At 42.8% G+C, this 12,154-nt stretch overlaps 3 protein-coding genes across 44 annotated transcripts in view; all 3 read right to left on the reverse strand.

The window, feature by feature from the left end:
* LOC138211660 (protocadherin gamma-C5-like) overlaps positions 1 to 12,154 on the reverse strand; it is a 284,193-nt gene that overhangs the window by 55,995 nt on the left and 216,044 nt on the right. Inside the window, exon 1 of one of the 42 annotated variants that reach the window (XM_069171667.1) lies at positions 9,496 to 12,138. The exons of 36 other annotated variants lie outside the window; for them this stretch is intronic. In XM_069171667.1, the coding sequence (XP_069027768.1) occupies positions 9,496 to 11,880 (2,385 nt within the window). In that variant the 5' untranslated portion in view covers positions 11,881 to 12,138. Of the gene's footprint in view, positions 1 to 263; positions 2,826 to 6,478; positions 9,072 to 9,495; positions 12,139 to 12,154 lie in introns of those variants that run through there. 5 more of the 42 variants (XM_069171687.1, XM_069171677.1, XM_069171690.1 and 2 more) reach the window with 5 other exon arrangements.
* Positions 1 to 12,154, reverse strand: part of LOC138211666 (protocadherin gamma-A2-like) — a 56,008-nt gene that overhangs the window by 14,118 nt on the left and 29,736 nt on the right. The gene's annotated exons all lie outside the window — the stretch shown is intronic.
* On the reverse strand, positions 3,346 to 6,444 carry LOC138211663 (protocadherin beta-16-like). The gene has a single exon (XM_069171697.1). It carries the CDS (start codon positions 5,883 to 5,885, stop codon positions 3,405 to 3,407), a length of 2,481 nt encoding a protein of 826 aa, XP_069027798.1. The 5' UTR covers positions 5,886 to 6,444; the 3' UTR covers positions 3,346 to 3,404.

Genomic DNA, 12,154 nt, shown 5'->3' on the forward strand with positions numbered 1-12,154 from the left:
ATTGTAAATACAGAATTAGATTTTATTAATAGTACAAATATATTAGATAGATAGATAGATAGATAGATAGATAGATAGATAGATAGATAGATAGATAGATAGATAGATAGATAGATAGATAGATAGATAGATAGATAGATAGATAGATAGATAGATTAGATTAGATAGATAGATAGATAGACGGTGTATCTCTGTCCATGGTACTGAACAATAAATTATTTGTTTGCTTCCGTAAATCCTAACCTAAATTGTAAATTTCTAACCTCTAGAGGAGAGTCTGGTTCATCCAGGATGTTCTTCTCACTCTGTATCCGCTGCATCGTCGCTGTAGAACTGGGGTCCATTATCAGCACGTTCTGACTACCGGCTCTGCCGAACTTACAGTCACTCTTTCTGGAGTCAGTCGTCCTGCACACCTCGTAATTGTACACGTGTTGGAGAGTCCCTGTCCCCAAAGTGTCCGAGTAACGTGGTGGATAATATGGAATCACAGGGAGGTTGGAGTGATACATGACACGAGACTGTCTCCATCTGTAGATCTTCACTGATATAATAACCACTAAACACGTGATGAAGAGGAAGGAAACTACAGCCAGAGCCAGCACTAAGTAAAAAGTCAGGTTATCGTTGTATTCCTTGTCGTGTGTAAAGTCGGTGAACTCCGACAGCACTTCAGGGAAGCTGTCCGCCACCGCCACGTTAACAATGACTGTAGCTGAACGAGAGGGCTGCCCGTTGTCCTCCACTATAACGTTCAGTCTTTGTTTCACAGCATCTTTATCAGTGACTTGGCGGATAGTTCTGATTTCTCCATTCTGTAAGCCCACTTCAAACAGCGCCCTGTCTGTGGCTTTCTGCAGTTTATAGGAGAGCCAGGCATTCTGTCCAGAGTCCACATCAACAGCCACCACTTTAGTCACCAGATAGCCCACATCTGCTGAACGAGGCACCATTTCAGCCACCACAGAGCCACCAGTCTGGACCGGGTACAGAATCTGAGGGGGGTTGTCGTTCTGGTCCCGGATCAGGATTTTCACAGTCACGTTGCTACTGAGTGGAGGAGAGCCTCCATCCTGCGCTTTGACGCGGAACTGGAAATCTTTGATCTGCTCGTAGTCAAAAGAGCGAACTGCATGGATGACTCCACTATCAGCACTAACGGACACATATGAGGAGACTGATACTCCGTTAACAGAGGAGTCCTCCAGTATGTAAGAAACACGCGCATTCTGGTTCCAGTCAGCGTCTCTGGCTTTCACTGTGAATATAGAGAGGCCTGGTGTGTTGTTTTCTACAATGTAGGCCTCATATGAGCTCCTCTCAAAGACAGGCGCGTTGTCATTCACATCGGAGATCTGTAAAGTGAGAGTGACGCTACTGGAGAGGGAGGGCACTCCTTCATCAGAGCAGGTTACTGTGATATTATACTCAGAGTCTGTCTCTCTGTCCAAATCACTGTCTGTCAATAAGCTATAGAAACCACTGGTTGTGGACTTCATGACAAAAGGAATATTATTATTTATACTACACTGAACCTTTCCGTTTTCATCTGAATCTGCGTCTTCGATATTTATCATTGTCACGACTGTACCAGGTATGGCATCTTCTGATATCACGTTTGATTTAGACATTATGTGGATATCAGGTGTATTGTCATTCATGTCAATTACATCAATAATCACTTTACATGAATCAACTAGTCCTCCATCATCACTTGCACGAATGTTTATCTGAAATGTTGGAGCTTTTTCATAGTCAACATTTCCTTTCAGCCGAATTTCACCACTTTCCTCATTGACTTCAAATAACCCGCGGGCATGGTCTAATATACTGGAAATTGAATAAGTTATTCTACCATTAGATCCATAGTCTGCATCTGTAGCAGTAACTGTCAATACAACTGTTCCTACTGGTGAATTTTCTCTGATGGAAGCTTTATAAACAGGCTGTGTAAAAACAGGAGCATTGTCATTAGCGTCTAAAACAGTTATTAAAATCTGCATTGTTCCTGTCATCTGCGGATCTCCCCCATCCACCGCCGTCAGAACTAAAGACAGCTGTTCGTGTTTCTCTCTGTCAAGAGGTTTCTCTAAGATCATTTCGACGTTTTTCGTCCCATCTGATTGATCATGTAACTTAACAACAAAATTCTCTGTCGGTTCAAGTTTGTAGGTTTGCAATCCATTTAAGCCTACATCAAGATCAACCGCCCGATCTAATATGAATTTAGCCCCACGGACAGCGGACTCACTAATTTTAAATTTGACATCGTTCTTTTCAAAAGACGGGGGGTTATCGTTAACATCTGTGATCTCAATAGTAACACTGTAAAATTCCATCGGATTCTCTAATATAATCTGAAAATGCAGAGCGCAAGGCGTCGTCTGTCCACAGAGTGCCTCTCTGTCTATCCTATTTTTGATGAGGAGGACGCCTCTGTCGGTATTCAGCTCAATATATTCGTCACTGTCACGTTTGAAAATGCGAGCTTTTCCTGATTTCAGTCTTTTAATATTTAAGCCAAAATCTTTTGCCATGTTGCCAACGAGAGACCCTTTCGGCATTTCCTCGGGAATAGAGTAACTGACCTGTCCAAGCACCGAGCTGAGAGAGAGCACCGAGAAAAACATCAGTACTTGCCAACTCATTGTTCTGTTCGACGTTATCACAATGAACCTCATATGGTTTCTGTAAATTTATCTCCCCAAATTTAAAGGTCAACGCAGTTTTGTGGCTTATTCCAAACACAAAAATGGATTTTGACGTCCTCGATGTCCAGTAAAGTCCAAACGGTGTGCTTTGCTTCTGTCTCTTTCTCCCTCAAAAATGAAAGACGTGATGGGAGGTACAAAGAGTCTGCAGTAAATCTGATACAAACTAGCCAACAGCGGCACTCCGAGTCCATGAAGTACAATTGCATCTGAAATGTTTTAAATGAATTGAAATGTCAAGAGTTAAGAAGAAAAAGAAAAACGCGCCACCGGTGATTGGGGAGTATTGCTTGATACTACATTTGACAAATACAATTGCGTCTATGAGGAACATGACATGTTTATATTTGAATAGTTAGGTTGTATGACATTATCAGGCATAATTTAAACAAAATTGAATATTCTAAGTGGAAAAAACAATCAATTGTGAGTTTGTAAAGATGTCACTATTGTAGGTGCTGAGAAGGGCAATTATTTCCGGCGAGAAAAACTATGAAAAGACAGAAGATCCTCGCCTCAAGTCTAGGTCATTATAAAATAATTAATGTTCAGATAAATCTTGCAAAATACATCAATGACTATCAAATATGGGGATGAACAATGACAATTTCCTCACATTGAATAACCTGTATGGTGTCCAATTTTGCTGTCCATGGTGCAGAAAGGAAATGGCCGAACAAATTTACCGTAATGCTATACGTATTTGATAAAAAAATAAATAATAAAAAAAAAAGTTTGGAAATGCCACGTAATAAAGTAGGATACTGTGTGATATATTACATGTCTAACCTCTAGAGGAGAGTCTGGTTCATCCAGGATGTTCTTCTCACTCTGTATCCGCTGCATCGTCGCTGTAGAACTGGGGTCCATTATCAGCACGTTCTGACTTCCGGCTCTGCCGAACTTACAGTCACTCTTTCTGGAGTCAGTTGTCCTGCACACTTCGTAATTGTACACGTGTTGGAGAGTCCCTGTCCCCAAAGTGTCCGAGTAACGTGGTGGATAATATGGAATCACAGGGAGGTTGGAGTGATACATGATGCGAGACTGTCTCCATCTGTAGATCTTCACTGATATAATAACCACTAAACATGTGATGAAGAGGAAGGAAACTACAGCCAGAGCCAGCACTAAGTAAAAAGTCAGGTTGTCGTTGTATTCCTTGTCTTGTGTAAAGTCAGTGTACTCCGACAGCACTTCAGGGAAGCTGTCCGCCACCGCCACGTTAACAATGACTGTAGCTGAACGAGAGGGCTGCCCGTTGTCCTCCACTATAACGGTCAGTCTTTGTTTCACAGCATCTTTATCAGTGACTTGGCGGATAGTTCTGATTTCTCCATTCTGTAAGCCCACTTCAAACAGCGCCCTGTCTGTGGCTTTCTGTAGTTTATAGGAGAGCCAGGCATTCTGTCCAGAGTCCACATCAACAGCCACCACTTTAGTCACCAGATAGCCCACATCTGCTGAACGAGGCACCATTTCAGCCACCACAGAGCCACCAGTCTGGACCGGGTACAGAACCTGAGGGGGGTTGTCGTTCTGGTCCTGGATCAGGATTTTCACAGTCACGTTGCTACTGAGTGGAGGAGAGCCTCCATCCTGCGCTTTGACGCAGAACTGGAAATCTTTGATCTGCTCGTAGTCAACAGAGCGAACTGCATGGATGACTCCACTATCAGCACTAACGGACACATATGAGGAGACTGGCACTCCGTTAACAGAGGAGTCCTCCAGTATGTAAGAAACACGCGCATTTTGGTTCCAGTCAGCGTCTCTGGCTTTCACTGTGAATATAGAGACACCTGGTGTGTTGTTTTCTACAATGTAGGCCTCATATGAGCTCCTCTCAAAGACAGGCGCGTTGTCATTCACATCGGAGATCTGTAAAGTGAGAGTGACGCTGCTGGAGAGGGAGGGGACTCCCTCATCAGAGCAGGTTACTGTGATATTATACTCAGAGGCTGTCTCTCTGTCCAAATCACTGTCTGTCAATAAGCTATAGAAATTATTTGATGTCGATTTTAATATGAACGGAATGTTATCATTTATGAAACACTGAACTTTACCATTTTCACCTGAGTCTGGGTCCTGGATGTTAATCATTGTAACAACTGTGTTTGGGTTTGCACTCTCCGATATAACAGTTGATTTGGACATTATTTTAATCGTTGGCTTATTGTCATTTATATCGACAACATCGACTATCACTTTGCAAGAGTCTGTTAGTCCTCCGTTATCCCTCGCACGCACATTAATCTGAAAATGTTTTTTCTTTTCAAAATCCAAACGTCCAATCAACCTCACTTCCCCGTTTTCCTCGTTTACTTCAAACATATGTCTCACGTCATCTAACGTATTTGTGATTGAATATGTTATCTTACCATTCAAACCATGATCAGCATCTGACGCACTAACAGAAGTCACAATCGTGTCTTTTGCCGCATTTTCAGCTACAGTGCCTTTGTATATAGGTTGCGTAAAAACAGGTGCATTGTCATTGGCATCTAACACTGTGATTAAAATCTGCATTGTTCCTGACATCTGTGGATCTCCTCCATCGACAGCCGTCAACACCAACGAAATAAAATCATTTTTCTCTCTGTCCAGGGGTTTCTGTAAGACCATTTCGACGTTCTTTGTACCGTCAGCTTGGTTGTGCAGTTTAAGTAAAAAATTATCACTTGGCTTGAGTACATAATTTTGGAGAGTGTTTATACCCACATCCAAATCCACAGCTCTTTCTAAATCAAATTTTGCCCCAACAACTGTGGACTCGCTAATGATGAATTTAATTTCGTTTTTTTCAAAGGTTGGTGCATTATCGTTAATATCTGTAATTTCGACTGTTACACTGTAAAATTCCATAGGATTTTCTAACACAATCTGAAAATGCACAGCGCACGGGGTCGTGTCACCGCATAGCGCCTCTCTGTCTATTTTCTCTTTGATAAGGAGGACTCCTCTCTCGGTGTTCAGCTCGATGTATTCTCTGCTGTCACCCGAATAAACACGAGCGTTACCAAGCTTTAATCGTTTCACGTCTAAGCCTAAATCCTGAGCTATATTCCCAACCAAGGAGCCTTTCGCCATTTCCTCTGGAACAGAGTAGCTGACTTGCCCGAAGACTGAACCAAGGGAGAGAACTGAAATAAACAACAGTACTTGCCGTCTCATTGTTTGAAATTATCTCGGTCAGAACAAGCAATAGCCTCCGAAAATCCCTTTGAACGCTGGAAAATCATTCAAACCAAATATAAAGAAAAACAGTCCTCAAATTTGATGTAAAGCAGTAAGAGCTGCGCGTCGTCGTCGGGAATATCAGCCCCCAAAACGGAGACAATGCGAACAGTGCCTGTCCTTTTTCTCCAGGAGATCGAAATGGAGAGGCGGTACTGCTGCAAATATACTTCAACTTCAAGAGTAGGCAAGAGCGGCCCACTGAGTTCAAAAAGCAAAACTGCAGTAACTGTGTTGAATAATGGCAGAGGTGGAAAAACTCCGGGAATAACTCAAATTTAACAACTAGTTTTGATTAAAATAGTATCTTAATGCGTAGAGAAATTCTGAAAATAATGTTCAAAAAAAGTATGGGGATGAAAAGTGACCATTTTCTGTCTCAATGAAAAACACGCATGTTGTTTTTGCTGTCCAGGGTGCTGAAAAAGAAATGACTGAGCGAATTTACCCAGAGCAGTAATATTTCATTATAATGTTTGACAATTAAAATGTAATAAAGTAAGACATGTATTATGTCATTTATTTCTAACCTCTAGAGGAGAGTCTGGTTCATCCAGGATGCTCTTCTCATTCTGTATCCGCTGCATCGTCGCTGTAGAACTGGGGTCCATTATCAGCACGTTCTGACTACCGGCTCTGCCGAACTTACAGTCACTCTTTCTGGAGTCTGTTGTCCTGCACACTTCGTAATTGTACACGTGTTGGAGAGTCCCTGTCCCCAAAGTGTCCGAGTAACGTGGTGGATAATATGGAATCACAGGGAGGTTGGAGTGATAGAGGACGCGAGACTGTCTCCATCTGTAGATCTTCACTGATATAATAACCACCAAACACGTGATGAAGAGGAAGGAAACTACAGCCAGAGCCAGCACTAAGTAAAAAGTCAGGTTGTCGTTGTACTCCTTGTCGTGTGTAAAGTCAGTGAACTCCGACAGCACTTCAGGGAAGCTGTCCGCCACCGCCACGTTAACAATGACTGTAGCTGAACGAGAGGGCTGCCCGTTGTCCTCCACGATAACGGTCAGTCTTTGTTTCACAGCATCTTTATCAGTGACTTGGCGGATAGTTCTGATTTCTCCATTCTGTAAGCCCACTTCAAACAGCGCCCTGTCTGTGGCTTTCTGCAGTTTATAGGAGAGCCAGGCATTCTGTCCAGAGTCCACATCAACAGCCACCACTTTAGTCACCAGATAGCCCACATCTGCTGAACGAGGCACCATTTCAGCCACCACAGAGCCACCAGTCTGGACCGGATACAGAACCTGAGGGGGGTTGTCGTTCTGGTCCCGGATCAGGATTTTCACAGTCACGTTGCTACTGAGTGGAGGAGAGCCTCCATCCTGCGCTTTGACGCGGAACTGGAAATCTTTGATCTGCTCGTAGTCAAAAGAGCGAACTGCATGGATGACTCCACTATCAGCACTAACGGACACATATGAGGAGACTGGCACTCCGTTAACAGAGGAGTCCTCCAGTATGTAGGAAACACGCGCATTCTGGTTCCAGTCAGCGTCTCTGGCTTTCACTGTAAATATAGAGACACCTGGTGTGTTGTTTTCTACAATGTAGGCCTCATATGAGCTCCTCTCAAAGACAGGCGCATTGTCATTCACATCGGAGATCTGTAAAGTGAGAGTGACGCTGCTGGAGAGGGAGGGTACTCCCTCATCAGAGCAAGTTACTGTGATATTATACTCAGAGGCTCTCTCTCTGTCTAAACCACTGTCTGTCACTAAACTATAAATATTACTGGATGTTGAAGAAATTGTAAACGGTATATTCTTATTAATTGCGCATCTTACTTTACCATTTTCGTCAGAATCAGGATCATTTACATTCATCACAGCGATCACTGTGTTTGAACGCGAATCTTCTCCTATTGAATTGGATGACGAAATCATATTTATAAAAGGACTGTTATCATTAATGTCACCGACATCTATTATAACTTTGCTAGAATCAGAGAGACCTCCTCGATCCACTGCCTCTATATCGATCTCATATTTTTTGGCTTTTTCATAATCAATAGGGCCATTTAATATAAGATGCCCGTCTTCAGTAATGTGGAATAATTTTGAAATTTTACTCATGCCGTCACCAATTACGTAGCTCACCTCACCGTTCGAGCCTTTGTCTGCATCGGAAGCACTCACTTTGGTAATGAGTGTTCCCTTATCGGAGTTCTCTTTTACACCTGCTTTGTAAACGGTTTGTGTAAAAACAGGAGCGTTATCATTAACGTCCAATACTGTAATATGAATTTGCATAGTCCCAGACCTCTGCGGCTCTCCTCCATCTACAGCCGTCAACAGCAATGATACAAACTCCTGCTTCTCTCGATCCAGAGGCTTCTGTAAAATCATCTCGGCCTTCTTACCGCCATCAGACTGACTGTGCAATTTAAGTATAAAATTGTCATTGGGCTTCAGCGTATAACTCTGAAGCCCATTCAGTCCGATATCCAGGTCGCTTGCTTTTTCTAACATGAACTTAGAGCCGATGACTGCAGACTCGCTTATTTCAAACCGCCTCTCTTCCTTTTCAAATACAGGAGCATTGTCATTAATATCTGTGATTTCTATAGTGATTGGGAATATTTCTATCGGGTTTTCTAAGGCAATCTGCAAATGTAAAGCACAAGGCGTTGTCTGGCCACAGAGAGCTTCGCGGTCTATTTTTTCTTTGATAATGAGGAGTCCTTTCTCCTTGTTAAGCTGAACGCATTGCACACTGTCCCCAGTGTGGATGCGAGCTTTACCCGCCTGAAGTCGTCTAACATCTAAACCTAAATCCAGAGCAATGTTACCGACCAAGGAGCCTTTGGCCATTTCCTCGGGAATAGAGTAGCTGACCTGGCCGAGCACTGAACGCAGAAAGAGGACCGAGAAAAACAATAGTACTTGCCGTTTCATTGTTCTATCATTCACATCCGTTGAACAAAAACTAACAGGATCGACCCCTTATGAAATCAGCGTGACCTATGCGAATTAAACACGCAGGAGGGTCGTTTAATCAACAGCGAACGATAAAATTATTCCAGCTTGATATTCCGTGCGTGCTATTTCATTCACTGTCGACGATGCGGTATGCTGAGGAGTCCCTCTCGCCACTGAGAGGAAAGAGGATGTAAATACAATTTTGTACACCACGGCGTTGGTCTACAGCGGCCCACTGAGTTCAAAACACGAAACTGCAGTGAAAGAGTGAATACAAAAAAAACCCAACACATCTCGTTTCATTTATGAATGCTGAATAAAATATCTTACAGCATATAATAATATTGGAATTCAATGTTGGCAAGCTCATGCGCAACTGCACCACAATCGTCCACAATAAATATCAAAATACTATATCAATACAAAGCTACTCAACTGTTGTGTTTATTAAAAAGTAAAAAGGTAAAGGAAAGTATAAAGAGACCGAATAACATAAAAGATGTTGTTATTTCGCTGTCCAAGGTGCTGAAACCACATTCATTGGAGAGGAAATAAAAAAAACTGAACAAAATAAAAGAATTATCAATTTGTCAGAGTCGTGAATTTCTAACCTCCAGAGGAGAGTCTGGTTCATCCAGGATGCTCTTCTCACTCTGTATCCGCTGCATCGTCGCTGTAGAACTGGGGTCCATTATCAGCACGTTCTGACTACCGGCTCTGCCGAACTTACAGTCACTCTTTCCGGAGTCTGTCGTCCTGCACACCTCGTAATTGTACACGTGTTGGAGAGTTCCTGTCCCCAAAGTGTCCGAGTAACGTGGTGGATAATATGGAATCACAGGGAGGTTGGAGTGATACATGACACGAGACTGTCTCCATCTGTATATCTTCACTGATATAATAACCACTAAACACGTGATGAAGAGGAAGGAAACTACAGCCAGAGCCAGCACTAAGTAAAAAGTCAGGTTATCGTTGTATTCCTTGTCTTGTGTAAAGTCGGTGAACTCCGACAGAACTTCAGGGAAGCTGTCCGCCACCGCCACGTTAACAATGACTGTAGCTGAACGAGAGGGCTGCCCGTTGTCCTCCACGATAACGGTCAGTCTTTGTTTCACAGCATCTTTATCAGTGACTTGGCGGATAGTTCTGATTTCTCCATTCTGTAAGCCCACTTCAAACAGCGCCCTGTCTGTGGCTTTCTGCAGTTTATAAGAGAGCCAGGCATTCTGTCCAGAGTCCACATCAACAGCCACCACTTTAGTCACCAGATAGCCCACATCTGCTGAACGAGGCACCATTTCAGCCACCACAGAGCCACCAGTCTGGACCGGGTACAGAATCTGAGGGGGGTTGTCGTTCTGGTCCCGGATCAGGATTTTCACAGTCACGTTGCTACTGAGTGGAGGAGAGCCTCCATCCTGCGCTTTGACGCGGAACTGGAAATCTTTGATCTGCTCGTAGTCAAAAGAGCGAACTGCATGGATGACTCCACTATCAGCACTAACGGACACATATGAGGAGACTGGCACTCCGTTAACAGAGGAGTCCTCCAGTATGTAAGAAACACGCGCATTCTGGTTCCAGTCAGCGTCTCGGGCTTTCACTGTGAATATAGAGAGGCCTGGTGTGTTGTTTTCTACAATGTAGGCCTCATATGAGCTCCTCTCAAAGACAGGCGCGTTGTCATTCACATCGGAGATCTGTAAGGTGAGAGTGACGCTGCTGGAGAGGGAGGGTACTCCCTCATCAGAGCAGGTTACTGTGATATTATACTCAGAGTCTCTCTCTCTGTCCAAATCACTGTCTGTCACGAGGCTATAGAAATTATTCTCCGAAGACTTCAAGAAGAACGGAATATTTTCATTGATGTTGCACCTGATTTTTCCATTCTCACCGTCGTCCAAGTCTTGAATATTAATTATTGTTACGACAGTTTGTCTTTTTGTATCTTCAGATATAAGATTTGTTTCTGACATTACACTTATAAGGGGTTTGTTGTCATTTACGTCTATAATGTCGACTATTATTTTGCATGTGTCTGTTAGACCGCCATCGTCACTTGCACGTACATTTATTTGATAGTTTCGTGACTTTTCATAATCAATATTTCCAATCAATTTAATCTCACCACTGTGTTCATTTACTTCAAACAAATGTCTGACATCATCTAAAGTATTTCTGATCGAATATGTTATCCTACCATTTGAACCATGATCAGCATCTGATCCACTAACTGTAGTAACCACTGTGCCTTTTGGTGAATTTTCTGCAACAGTAGCTTTGTATACAGACTTCGTGAAAACGGGTGCATTATCGTTGGCATCTAACACTGTGATCAGAATCTGCATTGTTCCAGACATTTGAGGCTCTCCTCCATCAACGGCCGTCAGCACTAAAGATAAATGTTCGTGTTTCTCTCTGTCAAGAGGCTGTTTTAAAATCATCTCAACATTTCTCGAGCCGTCTGCTTGATTATGTAGTTTTAGAGCAAAATTATCAGTCGGCTCGAGGATGTAGGTTTGGAGACCATTAATTCCAACATCTAAATCCATCGCCCGTTCTAAATCAAATTTCGATCCGGCGACTGCGGACTCGCTTATTTTAAATTTAATATCACCTTTCTCAAAGATGGGCGGGTTATCATTTATGTCTATAATCTCAACCATTATCCTGTAAAATTCAATGGGTTTTTCTAAGATAATTTGGAACTGGAGAGCACAAGGCATTGTTTGTCCACAGAAAATCTCTCTGTCTATTCGTTCTTTGATTAGAAGGACGCCCCTGTCTTTATTCAGCTCAATATATTCTCGACTCTCACCAAAAAATACACGAGCCTTACGTGATTTCAGTCTCTCTATATCTAAACCCAAATCCTCCGCTATTTTTCCAACTACGGATCCCACCGACATTTCCTCTTTAATGGAATAGCTGACCTGCCCAACCGCAAGACTGACAAAAAGGACCGTGATGAAAAGCAGTACTTGCCGTCTCATTGTTCTCCTCGATACTATTTTACACGCAGAAACAAAGCTTTTTCCGTGCAACAAAATATATCAAAATTAATTCCCGGAAAAGACAGAAAGTCAGTGCATATTGCTCAACAGATAAAGAAAATAGTCCAAGCGAGTTACGTGTTCTAGTCTCGACTCTAACCCGTTCTGTGCTCTATCTAGTATGCTCCTCTCTTCGTTGGCGTTATAAGATGGGGAGGCACTGTTGACACTGCAGAGTAACATGCTGGACTACAGCGTCCCTAAGAGTACACAC

This window comes from Embiotoca jacksoni, unplaced genomic scaffold (assembly GCF_022577435.1).
Source record: "Embiotoca jacksoni isolate LCO1_2020_lvr unplaced genomic scaffold, fEmbJac1.0.p SCAF_5, whole genome shotgun sequence".
In the NCBI taxonomy this organism is placed as follows: domain Eukaryota; kingdom Metazoa; phylum Chordata; class Actinopteri; family Embiotocidae; genus Embiotoca; species Embiotoca jacksoni.

Coding starts and splice junctions, on each gene's coding strand:
- LOC138211663 (XM_069171697.1), bottom strand. CDS start 5,885: ATGAGACGGCAAGTACTGTTGTTTATTTCAGTTCTCTCCCTTGGTTCA.